General features: G+C 55.6%; 1 protein-coding gene across 1 annotated transcript; it reads left to right on the top strand.

The window, feature by feature from the left end:
* Window positions 1-181: 181 nt before the first annotated feature.
* LOC138734196 (uncharacterized) lies at window positions 182-21,002 on the top strand (the record flags this gene model as incomplete). Its single annotated transcript, XM_069881770.1, has 40 exons — window positions 182-267; window positions 465-600; window positions 1,039-1,115; window positions 1,199-1,365; window positions 1,778-1,815; window positions 2,691-2,873; window positions 2,995-3,085; window positions 3,164-3,226; window positions 3,693-3,778; window positions 4,639-4,687; window positions 4,973-5,046; window positions 5,517-5,595; window positions 5,704-5,801; window positions 7,135-7,317; window positions 7,439-7,529; window positions 7,608-7,670; window positions 8,137-8,222; window positions 9,083-9,131; window positions 9,417-9,490; window positions 9,961-10,039; window positions 10,148-10,245; window positions 11,579-11,761; window positions 11,883-11,973; window positions 12,052-12,114; window positions 12,581-12,666; window positions 13,527-13,575; window positions 13,861-13,934; window positions 14,405-14,483; window positions 14,592-14,689; window positions 16,023-16,205; window positions 16,327-16,417; window positions 16,496-16,558; window positions 17,025-17,110; window positions 17,971-18,019; window positions 18,305-18,378; window positions 18,849-18,927; window positions 19,036-19,133; window positions 20,467-20,649; window positions 20,771-20,861; window positions 20,940-21,002. Coding segments are annotated over 40 exons (3,733 nt in total), but the record flags the coding sequence as incomplete, so codon positions are not given.
* Between the last annotated feature and the right edge of the window lie 82 nt (window positions 21,003-21,084).

The following is a 21,084-nucleotide window of genomic DNA, read 5'->3' as shown; positions in this document are numbered from 1 at the left end:
CAAAGGGCAGCAGCGAGTGGTGAAATCGGGACCGGGTGCCAAAGCCGCTGGCGCCTGGTCACGGCCCAAGAGCTGCCCCTCCCCGGGGAGAAGAGTTTTGGGGATGGGGGATGAGGACCAGCCAGTGGCCACGGCGAGGGAAACAGGATGGCAGCCTGGCTGATGTGGCCCTGATATTTCTTTTGCAGATGGGGACAACTACAATGAGCTTTTTGGGGCGCTGGATAATGCCTTCCTGGTGGCCTATGCCATTGGGATGTTTATCAGGTACCCAAGGCCTTTGCACCCCTTGTCCTCTGCCCACCAGTTTGCAGTCCCAAACTGGTTTCCATCAGGTCGTGCTAACGGGAAAGCAGCTAGGTGCTGGGATCCCCTTGGGATTCGGGCACTGACGTGGTGTGGTGCCGCCCATCGGCAGCATCGCCCGTGACGGCCCCTGTCGGCACTCTTCCCTCTCTCCGCAGCGGCATTTTTGGGGAGCGCCTCCCGCTGCGGTACCACCTGTCGGCGGGGATGGTGCTGAGCGGGCTCTTCACCGCGCTCTTCGGCCTCGTCTCCTTCTGGAATATCCACGTTCTCTGGTACTTCATCATCATGCAGGTCTGTGTGCGCCAGAGATGCCCAGGCTCTGGATTTTACTGCCCTGGCCGTATCCCAGTTTTCTGGTGGCTCTTAGGGATCAGGGTGGCCCAGTTTCATGCGGGAGCACGACGGGCATTTCCACTCCCCGCAAAACCCGGTTACGAGTAGCGTGGGCGCTGAAACCACCGGGCGCGCCGGTCCAGCCGAGCAGGGCGGGCGGCCGGTTTGGCAACCCCAGCCGCTCCCGATTTAGCCATGGGAACAATGCAAAAGGCTCCGGGATTGCCCCAGCAGGAAAAAAAATACCCAAACCAAGCATTTTCTGGCCAGCTTTGGGATGGGGGGGCTGGTTTTGAGCGCAGTTGCCCGAAGCAGCGGAAGGGCTGCGCTCCATGGATCCAGTGGGTGCTCGCCAGGTGCCGACAGTGCCGTGTGATGCTGCTCGTCTCTTGCTAGGTCTGCAATGGGCTGGTGCAAACGACCGGCTGGCCTTCTGTCGTGGCGTGCGTCGGGAATTGGTTCGGGAAGGGAAAGTGAGTGATTCTCCGGCGTATTGCACCCTGGTCCTGGTCCCTGTTGGCCCTGGCGATGCCAACCCCAGCTCTGTCTCTGCCAGGAGAGGTTTCATCATGGGCATCTGGAACTCGCACACCTCCGTTGGCAACATCTTAGGGTCACTTGTCGCCGGCGTCTGGGTTTCCTCTGCCTGGGGTTTCTCCTTCGTTGTGCCTGGCATCGTCATCGCTATCATGGGCATCATCTCCTTCTTCTTCCTTGTGGAGTGTGAGTGGCACAATCTGGGGCACAGCAGATGCCTGGTGGAACAGCAAGATCAGCAGGCAGGGCTATAATTTTTCTCCTGACCCAGCTCTGAGTGTTTTGGGCAACCCAAATACTTTGCAGCTTGTGACAAGCAGGGATGTGGAGCCGGCCACCACAGAGATGCTCAGTATCCTTTGGGATCACCCAGGCAGGCCCAGCGCCCTGTGCCACACGCTCCTCTTGGCCTGTCTTTGTAGGAAGCATTTGGGAAGCCCTTTGGGATCTGACCAGGACTTTTCGCTGCCAGGAAGCGGGCGCCAGAGACACAGCCCAGCCCTGGGGGGATTGCAGCCCCATATTTCTCCCTTGCAGCGCATGAGGTGCTGGAGCAGGGCTGGTCCAGGCTCTCACAGGATCTCCTTTCTCCCTCCAGATCCCGAGGATGTTGGCTGCAACCCACCTATGCATCACGTGAGTTCCTTTGATTCCCAACGGGCTCGTACTGGGCCGGGTTGCTCAGTTTAGAGCAAAGCAACCCGAGTGTCACAGTGACTGAACGTGAGCCAGCAGTGTGCCCAGGTGGCCAAGAAGGCCAATGTCATCTTGGCTTGTATCAGAAACGGTGTGACCAGCAGGTCCAGGGAGGTTCTTCTCCCTCTGGACTCGGCACTGGGGAGACCGCTCCTCGAAACCGGTGTTCAGTTCTGGGCCCCTCCCCACAAGAAGGATGTTGAGGCTCTGGAGCGAGTCCAGAGAAGAGCAGCAAAGCTGGTGAGGGGGCTGGAGAACAGGCCTTCTGAGGAATAGCTGAGAGAGCTGGGAGTGTTTAGCCTGGAGAAGAGGAGGCTGAGGGGAGACCTTATTGCTCTCTGCAACTCCCTGAAAGGAGGTTGTGGAGAGGAGGGAGCTGGGCTCTTCTCCCAAGTGACAGGGGACAGGACAAGAGGGAATGGCCTCAAGCTCCACCAGGGGAGATTTAGGCTGGACATGAGGAAAAAATTCTTCACAGAAAGGGTCATTAGGCAACGGAACCGTCTGCCCAGGGAGGGGGTTGACTCGCCTTCCCTGGAGGTGTTTAAGGTGCAGGTGGATGAGGTGCTGAGGGACATGGTTTAGTGTTTGATAGGAATGGTTGGACTCGATGATCCGGTGGGTCTCTTCCAACCTGGTTATTCTATGATTCTACGATTCTATAATGTCAGAAATTGGAGTGGTGTTCAGTTATTGCACAGGATGCTCACTGCTACCGTGGTCTGAGCATCGTCAGGGTCACCTCCTGGCCTCTCTGATGGTTCAGCCCCTTGCAGCAACGAGAGCCACATCTCCCGCTTTCGCCTTGCTTTTAGATGGCCTCCGATGAGGAGGATGTTGGAGGGGTGGCCTCCAAAGAGAAGGACCCTGAAGCAGTCACCTCCCATGAGGGGCCACTGAAAGTCTCAGGCCAAAGCAGCGGGGATCACTCCAACAGCCCCAAGGAACCAGCTGAGGAGCCTGAAGCCATCAGCTTCCTCGGGGCGCTCCGGATACCTGTGAGTCATGGGATGCTGCTTGTGTTGTGATGGGGACGGAGGGAAGAGCAAAGCCAGGGCAGCTCACCCCATCAACAGAGGGAGAAAGAAGCTCCTCTGATGTCTCCTGCTGTCCTCGCAGGGTGTGGTGGAGTTCTCCCTTTGCCTCCTCTTTGCCAAGCTGGTGAGCTACACCTTCCTCTACTGGCTGCCCCTCTACATCGTGAATGTCGGTGAGCTCTTGGGGAGGGTGAGGCAGGAGCAAGCGTGGCAAGGACAGCATCTTCTCACCCCTCTTCTCTCCCTTGCAGCTCATTTTGGGGCCAAGGAAGCTGGGGACTTGTCGACTCTTTTTGACGTCGGGGGCATTTTAGGTTTGTGCCTGGGTGGTTGGGGTGGATCGGGGATGGCTTGGGGACAACCCTGGCTTTGATGGGAATTGCTCTCCATGAAGCACTGCAGTGAGGTTTATTCAGTGTTGCAAGCTGCATTCTGCAGGCATAAAATGCCCCTCACCTTTGCCATCCCGTTGACCATCACAACAGCTTTCCTTGGATCTTGCTTGCTCAGGCTCAGCTTTCTCCTAAATAATACCTCAGAAGCGCGGAAGGGATGAGAGCTGTGTGCAGGTGTATAGAAACATCTGCAGGGAGAAAGCGGTGTGAATAAACCAAAGCTCCTCACTCTGATATTGTTATTTTTAACCTTGGGGATGTCTCGCTCAAAAGCTGTGGGATGAAACAGCACCACAGCACAGCATCCCATAGAATTTTTGAGTAAACCAGGGCAAAGCTTTGCTGTTGGTGCAGCTTGAGCAACACCTGTGACTCCTTCTTGCAGGTGGGATCTTTGCCGGCCTCGTCTCTGACTACACCGGCGGCAGAGCCACCACATGCTGTGTGATGCTGGTCGTCGCCGCTCCCATGGTGCGTTGTCATGTGGGGAAAAAACAGTCACAAGGGTTTCTTCTCCTCCAGTTCCTTTGAGTCACGGCCGCCTTCCTCTTCCCAAGCGCCTGGGATGAGCTGGTCACACACTCGGCTGAGATAAGAGCTGGGATAATCCACGTGCCTAGATGTTCCCAGGGTGGATCTCCAGATCTGGGGGCTCGGAGGGGCTTGTTTAGTCCCTGACAGCTAAAGTAAAACCCCTTAGGGTTTTTTCCCTCCGTCCTGCCATAACCCTGTCTTGTCTTAAAGCCTTGGGTGTCCCACTGAGCAGCCCAGCTTTCATCTCTTTGCTCTGTATCCCCAAAGCCCTCATGCTGACAGCCTTGTGCTCCACTTTCTTTGGCCAGGACATCCTTCTTGAGCACCCGCACGGAGCTCATTTGGCTTTGCTGCCACAAACCCACAGCTAATTACCTGTAATCCAAACCTGGCTGGCTCTGGGTTGCAGACCTCTACCAGCTGAAGTAGGAGCACACTGAAAAGCAGAGAGGCCACATCGCCTCCACATCCCCCAACAGCACCAGGGGGGCAAATTACCATCTGGCTCCTGCCAGCGCGTGAGCCTTGCCGGGCCATAAATCTCAGCAGCACCTCTGTTTGCCAGGTATTTAATCTGGCAGGCAGACAGCAGGATGCGGAGCCAGGGGCTCGGCTCCCATGCTGGCTGGTGCTCTTCTTTCCAAACCCCGCATAGGTGAGGGGGGCCGCAAACCTTGGCACCAACAATAGTTCAGGTCCCCAGCTTGTGCATCCTGTCCCCAGGGTGCCGGTCCAAGGAAAACAGCTGGGAAAACAGCTGGGATAGCCATAACCGGTACATCTCGTGTCTCTTCCAGCTGTTCCTGTATAACCATGTTGGCCAGAAGGGCATCGGCACGTCAGTAGGTAAGTGGCTCCTCAGCGCAGCCGTCTCTGAAGGGGCGGTGGGAGATGCTGCAGACTCAACCTGCCTTTATTTCTTCTCTCAAGCTGGGCTCTCAGTCTAGAATGAGGGGGCGGGTGGTGCTGGTTGAGCATTCGCTGCCTGCCAGGTGGGAGCTCCTGGGGAAAACAGAGATGAGCAGGTGGCAGATGTGTGCGATGGCAACATTTGCACACAGACCAGGGGTGAGGGACCGACGTCCTTTTGCCCCCTGCACTTAATCTCTCTGGCCATCTTGTTCCTCGCAGTGATGCTGATCGTCTGCGGTGCTCTGGTTAACGGGCCTTATGCTCTCATCACAACAGCGGTCTCAGCAGATTTGGTAAGAAGCGTGTCTTGTACCCACCCAAAGCCCACTCCCTCTTTCCTGGAGGAGTGTTTGCTGTGGTTTCTGCTTTCCAGCTTTGTTCTCCAGCGCCTGCAAAGCCCAGCAGAGAAGGCCGGGCTGTTACACCCTGGGCTGTGGTCCACACCCTCCTTTAAACATGGCTTTTCTCCTATTACTTTTTCACCTTGGCTGCATGACTCTGCTTTGGCCCCACTGCATCTCCCTCCATGCACAATCCTGGTGGGAAAATGGACTGGGATGTGACCTGTGATTGCTGCCCAGTGGTGGCAGTCTGGGTTTTGTCATGGTTTGGCTGCAGGCAGCATCCAAGTTTGATCTTCCCATCCACGGCTGGGTCCGATACTTGGGAATTGCTATCGGGAATGGCCTCACACTAGGACTTGCCAGCTGCCGGACCCCAAGGCCACTTTTCCTCCTTACATTTTAGTCCTTCATCCCAACAGGGAACCCATGAGTGTCTCAAAGGGAACGCCAAAGCACTTTCTACCGTCACAGCCATCATCGATGGCACAGGATCTGTAGGTCTGTACGCCCAAAGGATGCTGAGCACTGACTTCCCCTGGTGCCATGGTGCTGGGGGTCCCGGTCCCCTCTCCCCTGTCGCCTAACTTGCCTCATGTGCCCTTGCAGGTGCAGCACTAGGGCCGCTGCTTGCAGGGCTCATCTCCCCAACCGGCTGGAATAATGTTTTCTACATGTTGATAGCAGCTGATGTCTTGGCTTGCCTGGTACGTCCTTTCCCAGCAGGATTTGTTTTGCTACCCTGCACACTCGAGGGCTCCATTTTAGCCGCCTGCTTGCTGGCAGAGGGCAGGGATAGCCCTTGGGAGACAGCCAGGCACAGGACAAATTGCAAAGCCCTGTATGGACTCCAAACCTTTGCCACCACCCACTTGGCTTTTCCCAACGACCGCTTTCACACATGGGTTTAGATCCAGTTCCAAGTGGTGTCCCCAGGGCTCAGTGCTGGGTCCAGCCCTGTTCAATGTCTTTATCAATGACCTGGATGAAGGCATCGAGTGCACCCTGAGCAGGTTTGCGGATGATACTAAGCTGGGTGGAAGCTGGATCTGCTGGAGGGTAGGGAGGCTCCAAAGGGATCTGAACAGGCTGGATCGCTGGGCAGAGTCCAATGGGATGAGGTTTAACAAGGCCAAATGCCGGGTCCTGCACTTGGGGCACAACAACCCTGAGCAGCTCCAGACTAGGAGAAGTCTGGCTGGAAACTGCCTGGAGGAGAGGGACCTGGGGGTGTTGGTTGACAGCGACTGAACATGAGCCAGCAGGGGCCCAGGTGGCCAAGAAGGCCAATGGCATCTTGGCTTGGATCAGAAACGGTGTGACCAGCAGGTCCAGGGAGGTTCTTCTCCCTCTGGACTCGGCACTGGTGAGACCGCTCCTCGAATCCTGTGTTCAGTTCTGGGCTCCTCCCCACAAGAAGGATGTTGAGGCTCTGGAGCGAGTCCAGAGAAGAGCAACAAAGCTGGTGAGGGGGCTGGAGAACAGGCCTTATGAGGAACGGCTGAGAGAGCTGGGGGTGTTTAGCCTGGAGAAGAGGAGGCTGAGGGGAGACCTCATTGCTCTCTCCAACTACCTGAAAGGAGGTTGTGGAGAGGAGGGAGCTGGGCTCTTCTCCCAAGTGACAGGGGACAGGACAAGAGGGAATGGCCTCAAGCTCCACCAGGGGAGATTTAGGCTGGACATGAGGAAAAAATTCTTCACAGAAAGGGTCATTAGGCAACGGAACCGTCTGCCCAGGGAGGGGGTTGACTCGCCTTCCCTGGAGGTGTTTAAGGTGCAGGTGGATGAGGTGCTGAGGGACATGGTTTAGTGTTTGATAGGAATGGTTGGACTCGATGATCCGGTGGGTCTCTTCCAACCTGGTTATTTTATGATTCTACGATTCTATAATGTCAGAAATTGGAGTGGTGTTCAGTTATTGCACAGGATGCTCACTGCTACCGTGGTCTGAGCATCCTCAGGGTCACCTCCTGGCCTCTCTGATGGTTCAGCCCCTTGCAGCAACGAGAGCCACATCTCCCGCTTTCGCCTTGCTTTTAGATGGCCTCCGATGAGGAGGATGTTGGAGGGGTGGCCTCCAAAGAGAAGGACCCTGAAGCAGTCACCTCCCACGAGGGGCCACTGAAAGTCTCAGGCCAAAGCAGCGGGGATCACTCCAACAGCCCCAAGGAACCAGCTGAGGAGCCTGAAGCCATCAGCTTCCTCGGGGCGCTCCGGATACCTGTGAGTCATGGGATGCTGCTTGTGTTGTGATGGGGACGGAGGGAAGAGCAAAGCCAGGGCAGCTCACCCCATCAACAGAGGGAGAAAGAAGCTCCTCTGATGTCTCCTGCTGTCCTCGCAGGGTGTGGTGGAGTTCTCCCTTTGCCTTCTCTTCGCCAAGCTGGTGAGCTACACCTTCCTCTACTGGCTGCCCCTCTACATCGTGAATGTCGGTGAGCTCTTGGGGAGGGTGAGGCAGGAGCAAGCGTGGCAAGGACAGCATCTTCTCACCCCTCTTCTCTCCCTTGCAGCTCATTTTGGGGCCAAGGAAGCTGGGGACTTGTCGACTCTTTTTGACGTCGGGGGCATTTTAGGTTTGTGCCTGGGTGGTTGGGGTGGATCGGGGATGGCTTGGGGACAACCCTGGCTTTGATGGGAATTGCTCTCCATGAAGCACTGCAGTGAGGTTTATTCAGTGTTGCAAGCTGCATTCTGCAGGCATAAAATGCCCCTCACCTTTGCCATCCCGTTGACCATCACAACAGCTTTCCTTGGATCTTGCTTGCTCAGGCTCAGCTTTCTCCTAAATAATACCTCAGAAGCGTGGAAGGGATGAGAGCTGTGTGCAGGTGTATAGAAACATCTGCAGGGAGAAAGCGGTGTGAATAAACCAAAGCTCCTCACTCTGATATTGTTATTTTTAACCTTGGGGATGTCTCGCTCAAAAGCTGTGGGATGAAACAGCACCACAGCACAGCATCCCATAGAATTTTTGAGTAAACCAGGGCAAAGCTTTGCTGTTGGTGCAGCTTGAGCAACACCTGTGACTCCTTCTTGCAGGTGGGATCTTTGCCGGCCTCGTCTCTGACTACACCGGCGGCAGAGCCACCACATGCTGTGTGATGCTGGTCGTCGCCGCTCCCATGGTGCGTTGTCATGTGGGGAAAAAACAGTCACAAGGGTTTCTTCTCCTCCAGTTCCTTTGAGTCACGGCCGCCTTCCTCTTCCCAAGCGCCTGGGATGAGCTGGTCACACACTCGGCTGAGATAAGAGCTGGGATAATCCACGTGCCTAGATGTTCCCAGGGTGGATCTCCAGATCTGGGGGCTCGGAGGGGCTTGTTTAGTCCCTGACAGCTAAAGTAAAACCCCTTAGGGTTTTTTCCCTCCGTCCTGCCATAACCCTGTCTTGTCTTAAAGCCTTGGGTGTCCCACTGAGCAGCCCAGCTTTCATCTCTTTGCTCTGCATCCCCAAAGCCCTCATGCTGACAGCCTTGTGCTCCACTTTCTTTGGCCAGGACATCCTTCTTGAGCACCCGCACGGAGCTCATTTGGCTTTGCTGCCACAAACCCACAGCTAATTACCTGTAATCCAAACCTGGCTGGCTCTGGGTTGCAGACCTCTACCAGCTGAAGTAGGAGCACACTGAAAAGCAGAGAGGCCACATCGCCTCCACATCCCCCAACAGCACCAGGGGGGCAAATTACCATCTGGCTCCTGCCAGCGCGTGAGCCTTGCCGGGCCATAAATCTCAGCAGCACCTCTGTTTGCCAGGTATTTAATCTGGCAGGCAGACAGCAGGATGCGGAGCCAGGGGCTCGGCTCCCATGCTGGCTGGTGCTCTTCTTTCCAAACCCCGCATAGGTGAGGGGGGCCGCAAACCTTGGCACCAACAATAGTTCAGGTCCCCAGCTTGTGCATCCTGTCCCCAGGGTGCCGGTCCAAGGAAAACAGCTGGGAAAACAGCTGGGATAGCCATAACCGGTACATCTCGTGTCTCTTCCAGCTGTTCCTGTATAACCATGTTGGCCAGAAGGGCATCGGCACGTCAGTAGGTAAGTGGCTCCTCAGCGCAGCCGTCTCTGAAGGGGCGGTGGGAGATGCTGCAGACTCAACCTGCCTTTATTTCTTCTCTCAAGCTGGGCTCTCAGTCTAGAATGAGGGGGCGGGTGGTGCTGGTTGAGCATTCGCTGCCTGCCAGGTGGGAGCTCCTGGGGAAAACAGAGATGAGCAGGTGGCAGATGTGTGCGATGGCAACATTTGCACACAGACCAGGGGTGAGGGACCGACGTCCTTTTGCCCCCTGCACTTAATCTCTCTGGCCATCTTGTTCCTCGCAGTGATGCTGATCGTCTGCGGTGCTCTGGTTAACGGGCCTTATGCTCTCATCACAACAGCGGTCTCAGCAGATTTGGTAAGAAGCGTGTCTTGTACCCACCCAAAGCCCACTCCCTCTTTCCTGGAGGAGTGTTTGCTGTGGTTTCTGCTTTCCAGCTTTGTTCTCCAGCGCCTGCAAAGCCCAGCAGAGAAGGCCGGGCTGTTACACCCTGGGCTGTGGTCCACACCCTCCTTTAAACATGGCTTTTCTCCTATTACTTTTTCACCTTGGCTGCATGACTCTGCTTTGGCCCCACTGCATCTCCCTCCATGCACAATCCTGGTGGGAAAATGGACTGGGATGTGACCTGTGATTGCTGCCCAGTGGTGGCAGTCTGGGTTTTGTCATGGTTTGGCTGCAGGCAGCATCCAAGTTTGATCTTCCCATCCACGGCTGGGTCCGATACTTGGGAATTGCTATCGGGAATGGCCTCACACTAGGACTTGCCAGCTGCCGGACCCCAAGGCCACTTTTCCTCCTTACATTTTAGTCCTTCATCCCAACAGGGAACCCATGAGTGTCTCAAAGGGAACGCCAAAGCACTTTCTACCGTCACAGCCATCATCGATGGCACAGGATCTGTAGGTCTGTACGCCCAAAGGATGCTGAGCACTGACTTCCCCTGGTGCCATGGTGCTGGGGGTCCCGGTCCCCTCTCCCCTGTCGCCTAACTTGCCTCATGTGCCCTTGCAGGTGCAGCACTAGGGCCGCTGCTTGCAGGGCTCATCTCCCCAACCGGCTGGAATAATGTTTTCTACATGTTGATAGCAGCTGATGTCTTGGCTTGCCTGGTACGTCCTTTCCCAGCAGGATTTGTTTTGCTACCCTGCACACTCGAGGGCTCCATTTTAGCCGCCTGCTTGCTGGCAGAGGGCAGGGATAGCCCTTGGGAGACAGCCAGGCACAGGACAAATTGCAAAGCCCTGTATGGACTCCAAACCTTTGCCACCACCCACTTGGCTTTTCCCAACGACCGCTTTCACACATGGGTTTAGATCCAGTTCCAAGTGGTGTCCCCAGGGCTCAGTGCTGGGTCCAGCCCTGTTCAATGTCTTTATCAATGACCTGGATGAAGGCATCGAGTGCACCCTGAGCAGGTTTGCGGATGATACTAAGCTGGGTGGAAGCTGGATCTGCTGGAGGGTAGGGAGGCTCCAAAGGGATCTGAACAGGCTGGATCGCTGGGCAGAGTCCAATGGGATGAGGTTTAACAAGGCCAAATGCCGGGTCCTGCACTTGGGGCACAACAACCCTGAGCAGCTCCAGACTAGGAGAAGTCTGGCTGGAAACTGCCTGGAGGAGAGGGACCTGGGGGTGTTGGTTGACAGCGACTGAACATGAGCCAGCAGGGGCCCAGGTGGCCAAGAAGGCCAATGGCATCTTGGCTTGGATCAGAAACGGTGTGACCAGCAGGTCCAGGGAGGTTCTTCTCCCTCTGGACTCGGCACTGGTGAGACCGCTCCTCGAATCCTGTGTTCAGTTCTGGGCTCCTCCCCACAAGAAGGATGTTGAGGCTCTGGAGCGAGTCCAGAGAAGAGCAACAAAGCTGGTGATGGGGCTGGAGAACAGGCCTTATGAGGAACGGCTGAGAGAGCTGGGGGTGTTTAGCCTGGAGAAGAGGAGGCTGAGGGGAGACCTCATTGCTCTCTCCAACTACCTGAAAGGAGGTTGTGGAGAGGAGGGAGCTGGGCTCTTCTCCCAAGTGACAGGGGACAGGACAAGAGGGAATGGCCTCAAGCTCCACCAGGGGAGATTTAGGCTGGACATGAGGAAAAAATTCTTCACAGAAAGGGTCATTAGGCAACGGAACCGTCTGCCCAGGGAGGGGGTTGACTCGCCTTCCCTGGAGGTGTTTAAGGTGCAGGTGGATGAGGTGCTGAGGGACATGGTTTAGTGTTTGATAGGAATGGTTGGACTCGATGATCCGGTGGGTCTCTTCCAACCTGGTTATTTTATGATTCTACGATTCTATAATGTCAGAGATTGGAGTGGTGTTCAGTTATTGCACAGGATGCTCACTGCTACCGTGGTCTGAGCATCCTCAGGGTCACCTCCTGGCCTCTCTGATGGTTCAGCCCCTTGCAGCAACGAGAGCCACATCTCCCGCTTTCGCCTTGCTTTTAGATGGCCTCCGATGAGGAGGATGTTGGAGGGGTGGCCTCCAAAGAGAAGGACCCTGAAGCAGTCACCTCCCACGAGGGGCCACTGAAAGTCTCAGGCCAAAGCAGCGGGGATCACTCCAACAGCCCCAAGGAACCAGCTGAGGAGCCTGAAGCCATCAGCTTCCTCGGGGCGCTCCGGATACCTGTGAGTCATGGGATGCTGCTTGTGTTGTGATGGGGACGGAGGGAAGAGCAAAGCCAGGGCAGCTCACCCCATCAACAGAGGGAGAAAGAAGCTCCTCTGATGTCTCCTGCTGTCCTCGCAGGGTGTGGTGGAGTTCTCCCTTTGCCTCCTCTTTGCCAAGCTGGTGAGCTACACCTTCCTCTACTGGCTGCCCCTCTACATCGTGAATGTCGGTGAGCTCTTGGGGAGGGTGAGGCAGGAGCAAGCGTGGCAAGGACAGCATCTTCTCACCCCTCTTCTCTCCCTTGCAGCTCATTTTGGGGCCAAGGAAGCTGGGGACTTGTCGACTCTTTTTGACGTCGGGGGCATTTTAGGTTTGTGCCTGGGTGGTTGGGGTGGATCGGGGATGGCTTGGGGACAACCCTGGCTTTGATGGGAATTGCTCTCCATGAAGCACTGCAGTGAGGTTTATTCAGTGTTGCAAGCTGCATTCTGCAGGCATAAAATGCCCCTCACCTTTGCCATCCCGTTGACCATCACAACAGCTTTCCTTGGATCTTGCTTGCTCAGGCTCAGCTTTCTCCTAAATAATACCTCAGAAGCGCGGAAGGGATGAGAGCTGTGTGCAGGTGTATAGAAACATCTGCAGGGAGAAAGCGGTGTGAATAAACCAAAGCTCCTCACTCTGATATTGTTATTTTTAACCTTGGGGATGTCTCGCTCAAAAGCTGTGGGATGAAACAGCACCACAGCACAGCATCCCATAGAATTTTTGAGTAAACCAGGGCAAAGCTTTGCTGTTGGTGCAGCTTGAGCAACACCTGTGACTCCTTCTTGCAGGTGGGATCTTTGCCGGCCTCGTCTCTGACTACACCGGCGGCAGAGCCACCACATGCTGTGTGATGCTGGTCGTCGCCGCTCCCATGGTGCGTTGTCATGTGGGGAAAAAACAGTCACAAGGGTTTCTTCTCCTCCAGTTCCTTTGAGTCACGGCCGCCTTCCTCTTCCCAAGCGCCTGGGATGAGCTGGTCACACACTCGGCTGAGATAAGAGCTGGGATAATCCACATGCCTAGATGTTCCCAGGGTGGATCTCCAGATCTGGGGGCTCGGAGGGGCTTGTTTAGTCCCTGACAGCTAAAGTAAAACCCCTTAGGGTTTTTTCCCTCCGTCCTGCCATAACCCTGTCTTGTCTTAAAGCCTTGGGTGTCCCACTGAGCAGCCCAGCTTTCATCTCTTTGCTCTGCATCCCCAAAGCCCTCATGCTGACAGCCTTGTGCTCCACTTTCTTTGGCCAGGACATCCTTCTTGAGCACCCGCACGGAGCTCATTTGGCTTTGCTGCCACAAACCCACAGCTAATTACCTGTAATCCAAACCTGGCTGGCTCTGGGTTGCAGACCTCTACCAGCTGAAGTAGGAGCACACTGAAAAGCAGAGAGGCCACATCGCCTCCACATCCCCCAACAGCACCAGGGGGGCAAATTACCATCTGGCTCCTGCCAGCGCGTGAGCCTTGCCGGGCCATAAATCTCAGCAGCACCTCTGTTTGCCAGGTATTTAATCTGGCAGGCAGACAGCAGGATGCGGAGCCAGGGGCTCGGCTCCCATGCTGGCTGGTGCTCTTCTTTCCAAACCCCGCATAGGTGAGGGGGGCCGCAAACCTTGGCACCAACAATAGTTCAGGTCCCCAGCTTGTGCATCCTGTCCCCAGGGTGCCGGTCCAAGGAAAACAGCTGGGAAAACAGCTGGGATAGCCATAACCGGTACATCTCGTGTCTCTTCCAGCTGTTCCTGTATAACCATGTTGGCCAGAAGGGCATCGGCACGTCAGTAGGTAAGTGGCTCCTCAGCGCAGCCGTCTCTGAAGGGGCGGTGGGAGATGCTGCAGACTCAACCTGCCTTTATTTCTTCTCTCAAGCTGGGCTCTCAGTCTAGAATGAGGGGGCGGGTGGTGCTGGTTGAGCATTCGCTGCCTGCCAGGTGGGAGCTCCTGGGGAAAACAGAGATGAGCAGGTGGCAGATGTGTGCGATGGCAACATTTGCACACAGACCAGGGGTGAGGGACCGACGTCCTTTTGCCCCCTGCACTTAATCTCTCTGGCCATCTTGTTCCTCGCAGTGATGCTGATCGTCTGCGGTGCTCTGGTTAACGGGCCTTATGCTCTCATCACAACAGCGGTCTCAGCAGATTTGGTAAGAAGCGTGTCTTGTACCCACCCAAAGCCCACTCCCTCTTTCCTGGAGGAGTGTTTGCTGTGGTTTCTGCTTTCCAGCTTTGTTCTCCAGCGCCTGCAAAGCCCAGCAGAGAAGGCCGGGCTGTTACACCCTGGGCTGTGGTCCACACCCTCCTTTAAACATGGCTTTTCTCCTATTACTTTTTCACCTTGGCTGCATGACTCTGCTTTGGCCCCACTGCATCTCCCTCCATGCACAATCCTGGTGGGAAAATGGACTGGGATGTGACCTGTGATTGCTGCCCAGTGGTGGCAGTCTGGGTTTTGTCATGGTTTGGCTGCAGGCAGCATCCAAGTTTGATCTTCCCATCCACGGCTGGGTCCGATACTTGGGAATTGCTATCGGGAATGGCCTCACACTAGGACTTGCCAGCTGCCGGACCCCAAGGCCACTTTTCCTCCTTACATTTTAGTCCTTCATCCCAACAGGGAACCCATGAGTGTCTCAAAGGGAACGCCAAAGCACTTTCTACCGTCACAGCCATCATCGATGGCACAGGATCTGTAGGTCTGTACGCCCAAAGGATGCTGAGCACTGACTTCCCCTGGTGCCATGGTGCTGGGGGTCCCGGTCCCCTCTCCCCTGTCGCCTAACTTGCCTCATGTGCCCTTGCAGGTGCAGCACTAGGGCCGCTGCTTGCAGGGCTCATCTCCCCAACCGGCTGGAATAATGTTTTCTACATGTTGATAGCAGCTGATGTCTTGGCTTGCCTGGTACGTCCTTTCCCAGCAGGATTTGTTTTGCTACCCTGCACACTCGAGGGCTCCATTTTAGCCGCCTGCTTGCTGGCAGAGGGCAGGGATAGCCCTTGGGAGACAGCCAGGCACAGGACAAATTGCAAAGCCCTGTATGGACTCCAAACCTTTGCCACCACCCACTTGGCTTTTCCCAACGACCGCTTTCACACATGGGTTTAGATCCAGTTCCAAGTGGTGTCCCCAGGGCTCAGTGCTGGGTCCAGCCCTGTTCAATGTCTTTATCAATGACCTGGATGAAGGCATCGAGTGCACCCTGAGCAGGTTTGCGGATGATACTAAGCTGGGTGGAAGCTGGATCTGCTGGAGGGTAGGGAGGCTCCAAAGGGATCTGAACAGGCTGGATCGCTGGGCAGAGTCCAATGGGATGAGGTTTAACAAGGCCAAATGCCGGGTCCTGCACTTGGGGCACAACAACCCTGAGCAGCTCCAGACTAGGAGAAGTCTGGCTGGAAACTGCCTGGAGGAGAGGGACCTGGGGGTGTTGGTTGACAGCGACTGAACATGAGCCAGCAGGGGCCCAGGTGGCCAAGAAGGCCAATGGCATCTTGGCTTGGATCAGAAACGGTGTGACCAGCAGGTCCAGGGAGGTTCTTCTCCCTCTGGACTCGGCACTGGTGAGACCGCTCCTCGAATCCTGTGTTCAGTTCTGGGCTCCTCCCCACAAGAAGGATGTTGAGGCTCTGGAGCGAGTCCAGAGAAGAGCAACAAAGCTGGTGATGGGGCTGGAGAACAGGCCTTATGAGGAACGGCTGAGAGAGCTGGGGGTGTTTAGCCTGGAGAAGAGGAGGCTGAGGGGAGACCTCATTGCTCTCTCCAACTACCTGAAAGGAGGTTGTGGAGAGGAGGGAGCTGGGCTCTTCTCCCAAGTGACAGGGGACAGGACAAGAGGGAATGGCCTCAAGCTCCACCAGGGGAGATTTAGGCTGGACATGAGGAAAAAATTCTTCACAGAAAGGGTCATTAGGCAACGGAACCGTCTGCCCAGGGAGGGGGTTGACTCGCCTTCCCTGGAGGTGTTTAAGGTGCAGGTGGATGAGGTGCTGAGGGACATGGTTTAGTGTTTGATAGGAATGGTTGGACTCGATGATCCGGTGGGTCTCTTCCAACCTGGTTATTTTATGATTCTACGATTCTATAATGTCAGAGATTGGAGTGGTGTTCAGTTATTGCACAGGATGCTCACTGCTACCGTGGTCTGAGCATCCTCAGGGTCACCTCCTGGCCTCTCTGATGGTTCAGCCCCTTGCAGCAACGAGAGCCACATCTCCCGCTTTCGCCTTGCTTTTAGATGGCCTCCGATGAGGAGGATGTTGGAGGGGTGGCCTCCAAAGAGAAGGACCCTGAAGCAGTCACCTCCCACGAGGGGCCACTGAAAGTCTCAGGCCAAAGCAGCGGGGATCACTCCAACAGCCCCAAGGAACCAGCTGAGGAGCCTGAAGCCATCAGCTTCCTCGGGGCGCTCCGGATACCTGTGAGTCATGGGATGCTGCTTGTGTTGTGATGGGGACGGAGGGAAGAGCAAAGCCAGGGCAGCTCACCCCATCAACAGAGGGAGAAAGAAGCTCCTCTGATGTCTCCTGCTGTCCTCGCAGGGTGTGGTGGAGTTCTCCCTTTGCCTCCTCTTTGCCAAGCTGGTGAGCTACACCTTCCTCTACTGGCTGCCCCTCTACATCGTGAATGTCGGTGAGCTCTTGGGGAGGGTGAGGCAGGAGCAAGCGTGGCAAGGACAGCATCTTCTCACCCCTCTTCTCTCCCTTGCAGCTCATTTTGGGGCCAAGGAAGCTGGGGACTTGTCGACTCTTTTTGACGTCGGGGGCATTTTAGGTTTGTGCCTGGGTGGTTGGGGTGGATCGGGGATGGCTTGGGGACAACCCTGGCTTTGATGGGAATTGCTCTCCATGAAGCACTGCAGTGAGGTTTATTCAGTGTTGCAAGCTGCATTCTGCAGGCATAAAATGCCCCTCACCTTTGCCATCCCGTTGACCATCACAACAGCTTTCCTTGGATCTTGCTTGCTCAGGCTCAGCTTTCTCCTAAATAATACCTCAGAAGCGCGGAAGGGATGAGAGCTGTGTGCAGGTGTATAGAAACATCTGCAGGGAGAAAGCGGTGTGAATAAACCAAAGCTCCTCACTCTGATATTGTTATTTTTAACCTTGGGGATGTCTCGCTCAAAAGCTGTGGGATGAAACAGCACCACAGCACAGCATCCCATAGAATTTTTGAGTAAACCAGGGCAAAGCTTTGCTGTTGGTGCAGCTTGAGCAACACCTGTGACTCCTTCTTGCAGGTGGGATCTTTGCCGGCCTCGTCTCTGACTACACCGGCGGCAGAGCCACCACATGCTGTGTGATGCTGGTCGTCGCCGCTCCCATGGTGCGTTGTCATGTGGGGAAAAAACAGTCACAAGGGTTTCTTCTCCTCCAGTTCCTTTGAGTCACGGCCGCCTTCCTCTTCCCAAGCGCCTGGGATGAGCTGGTCACACACTCGGCTGAGATAAGAGCTGGGATAATCCACGTGCCTAGATGTTCCCAGGGTGGATCTCCAGATCTGGGGGCTCGGAGGGGCTTGTTTAGTCCCTGACAGCTAAAGTAAAACCCCTTAGGGTTTTTTCCCTCCGTCCTGCCATAACCCTGTCTTGTCTTAAAGCCTTGGGTGTCCCACTGAGCAGCCCAGCTTTCATCTCTTTGCTCTGCATCCCCAAAGCCCTCATGCTGACAGCCTTGTGCTCCACTTTCTTTGGCCAGGACATCCTTCTTGAGCACCCGCACGGAGCTCATTTGGCTTTGCTGCCACAAACCCACAGCTAATTACCTGTAATCCAAACCTGGCTGGCTCTGGGTTGCAGACCTCTACCAGCTGAAGTAGGAGCACACTGAAAAGCAGAGAGGCCACATCGCCTCCACATCCCCCAACAGCACCAGGGGGGCAAATTACCATCTGGCTCCTGCCAGCGCGTGAGCCTTGCCGGGCCATAAATCTCAGCAGCACCTCTGTTTGCCAGGTATTTAATCTGGCAGGCAGACAGCAGGATGCGGAGCCAGGGGCTCGGCTCCCATGCTGGCTGGTGCTCTTCTTTCCAAACCCCGCATAGGTGAGGGGGGCCGCAAACCTTGGCACCAACAATAGTTCAGGTCCCCAGCTTGTGCATCCTGTCCCCAGGGTGCCGGTCCAAGGAAAACAGCTGGGAAAACAGCTGGGATAGCCATAACCGGTACATCTCGTGTCTCTTCCAGCTGTTCCTGTATAACCATGTTGGCCAGAAGGGCATCGGCACGTCAGTAGGTAAGTGGCTCCTCAGCGCAGCCGTCTCTGAAGGGGCGGTGGGAGATGCTGCAGACTCAACCTGCCTTTATTTCTTCTCTCAAGCTGGGCTCTCAGTCTAGAATGAGGGGGCGGGTGGTGCTGGTTGAGCATTCGCTGCCTGCCAGGTGGGAGCTCCTGGGGAAAACAGAGATGAGCAGGTGGCAGATGTGTGCGATGGCAACATTTGCACACAGACCAGGGGTGAGGGACCGACGTCCTTTTGCCCCCTGCACTTAATCTCTCTGGCCATCTTGTTCCTCGCAGTGATGCTGATCGTCTGCGGTGCTCTGGTTAACGGGCCTTATGCTCTCATCACAACAGCGGTCTCAGCAGATTTGGTAAGAAGCGTGTCTTGTACCCACCCAAAGCCCACTCCCTCTTTCCTGGAGGAGTGTTTGCTGTGGTTTCTGCTTTCCAGCTTTGTTCTCCAGCGCCTGCAAAGCCCAGCAGAGAAGGCCGGGCTGTTACACCCTGGGCTGTGGTCCACACCCTCCTTTAAACATGGCTTTTCTCCTATTACTTTTTCACCTTGGCTGCATGACTCTGCTTTGGCCCCACTGCATCTCCCTCCATGCACAATCCTGGTGGGAAAATGGACTGGGATGTGACCTGTGATTGCTGCCCAGTGGTGGCAGTCTGGGTTTTGTCATGGTTTGGCTGCAGGCAGCATCCAAGTTTGATCTTCCCATCCACGGCTGGGTCCGATACTTGGGAATTGCTATCGGGAATGGCCTCACACTAGGACTTGCCAGCTGCCGGACCCCAAGGCCACTTTTCCTCCTTACATTTTAGTCCTTCATCCCAACAGGGAACCCATGAGTGTCTCAAAGGGAACGCCAAAGCACTTTCTACCGTCACAGCCATCATCGATGGCACAGGATCTGTAGGTCTGTACGCCCAAAGGATGCTGAGCACTGACTTCCCCTGGTGCCATGGTGCTGGGGGTCCCGGTCCCCTCTCCCCTGTCGCCTAACTTGCCTCATGTGCCCTTGCAGGTGCAGCACTAGGGCCGCTGCTTGCAGGGCTCATCTCCCCAACCGGCTGGAATAATGTTTTCTACATGTTGATAGCAGCTGATGTCTTGGCTTGCCTGGTACGTCCTTTCCCAGCAGGATTTGTTTTGCTACCCTGCACACTCGAGGGCTCCATTTTAGCCGCCTGCTTGCTGGCAGAGGGCAGGGATAGCCCTTGGGAGACAGCCAGGCACAGGACAAATTGCAAAGCCCTGTATGGACTCCAAACCTTTGCCACCACCCACTTGGCTTTTCCCAACGACCGCTTTCACACATGGGTTTAGATCCAGTTCCAAGTGGTGTCCCCAGGGCTCAGTGCTGGGTCCAGCCCTGTTCAATGTCTTTATCAATGACCTGGATGAAGGCATCGAGTGCACCCTGAGCAGGTTTGCGGATGATACTAAGCTGGGTGGAAGCTGGATCTGCTGGAGGGTAGGGAGGCTCCAAAGGGATCTGAACAGGCTGGATCGCTGGGCAGAGTCCAATGGGATGAGGTTTAACAAGGCCAAATGCCGGGTCCTGCACTTGGGGCACAACAACCCTGAGCAGCTCCAGACTAGGAGAAGTCTGGCTGGAAACTGCCTGGAGGAGAGGGACCTGGGGGTGTTGGTTGACAGCGACTGAACATGAGCCAGCAGGGGCCCAGGTGGCCAAGAAGGCCAATGGCATCTTGGCTTGGATCAGAAACGGTGTGACCAGCAGGTCCAGGGAGGTTCTTCTCCCTCTGGACTCGGCACTGGTGAGACCGCTCCTCGAATCCTGTGTTCAGTTCTGGGCTCCTCCCCACAAGAAGGATGTTGAGGCTCTGGAGCGAGTCCAGAGAAGAGCAACAAAGCTGGTGATGGGGCTGGAGAACAGGCCTTATGAGGAACGGCTGAGAGAGCTGGGGGTGTTTAGCCTGGAGAAGAGGAGGCTGAGGGGAGACCTCATTGCTCTCTCCAACTACCTGAAAGGAGGTTGTGGAGAGGAGGGAGCTGGGCTCTTCTCCCAAGTGACAGGGGACAGGACAAGAGGGAATGGCCTCAAGCTCCACCAGGGGAGATTTAGGCTGGACATGAGGAAAAAATTCTTCACAGAAAGGGTCATTAGGCAACGGAACCGTCTGCCCAGGGAGGGGGTTGACTCGCCTTCCCTGGAGGTGTTTAAGGTGCAGGTGGATGAGGTGCTGAGGGACATGGTTTAGTGTTTGATAGGAATGGTTGGACTCGATGATCCGGTGGGTCTCTTCCAACCTGGTTATTTTATGATTCTACGATTCTATAATGTCAGAGATTGGAGTGGTGTTCAGTTATTGCACAGGATGCTCACTGCTACCGTGGTCTGAGCATCCTCAGGGTCACCTCCTGGCCTCTCTGATGGTTCAGCCCCTTGCAGCAACGAGAGCCACATCTCCCGCTTTCGCCTTGCTTTTAGATGGCCTCCGATGAGGAGGATGTTGGAGGGGTGGCCTCCAAAGAGAAGGACCCTGAAGCAGTCACCTCCCACGAGGGGCCACTGAAAGTCTCAGGCCAAAGCAGCGGGGATCACTCCAACAGCCCCAAGGAACCAGCTGAGGAGCCTGAAGCCATCAGCTTCCTCGGGGCGCTCCGGATACCTGTGAGTCATGGGATGCTGCTTGTGTTGTGATGGGGACGGAGGGAAGAGCAAAGCCAGGGCAGCTCACCCCATCAACAGAGGGAGAAAGAAGCTCCTCTGATGTCTCCTGCTGTCCTCGCAGGGTGTGGTGGAGTTCTCCCTTTGCCTCCTCTTTGCCAAGCTGGTGAGCTACACCTTCCTCTACTGGCTGCCCCTCTACATCGTGAATGTCGGTGAGCTCTTGGGGAGGGTGAGGCAGGAGCAAGCGTGGCAAGGACAGCATCTTCTCACCCCTCTTCTCTCCCTTGCAGCTCATTTTGGGGCCAAGGAAGCTGGGGACTTGTCGACTCTTTTTGACGTCGGGGGCATTTTAGGTTTGTGCCTGGGTGGTTGGGGTGGATCGGGGATGGCTTGGGGACAACCCTGGCTTTGATGGGAATTGCTCTCCATGAAGCA

Source organism: Phaenicophaeus curvirostris, unplaced genomic scaffold (assembly GCF_032191515.1).
Source record: "Phaenicophaeus curvirostris isolate KB17595 unplaced genomic scaffold, BPBGC_Pcur_1.0 scaffold_69, whole genome shotgun sequence".
NCBI classification, from domain to species: Eukaryota; Metazoa; Chordata; class Aves; order Cuculiformes; family Cuculidae; genus Phaenicophaeus; species Phaenicophaeus curvirostris.
This window is presented reverse-complemented; position numbering and strand designations above follow the sequence as displayed.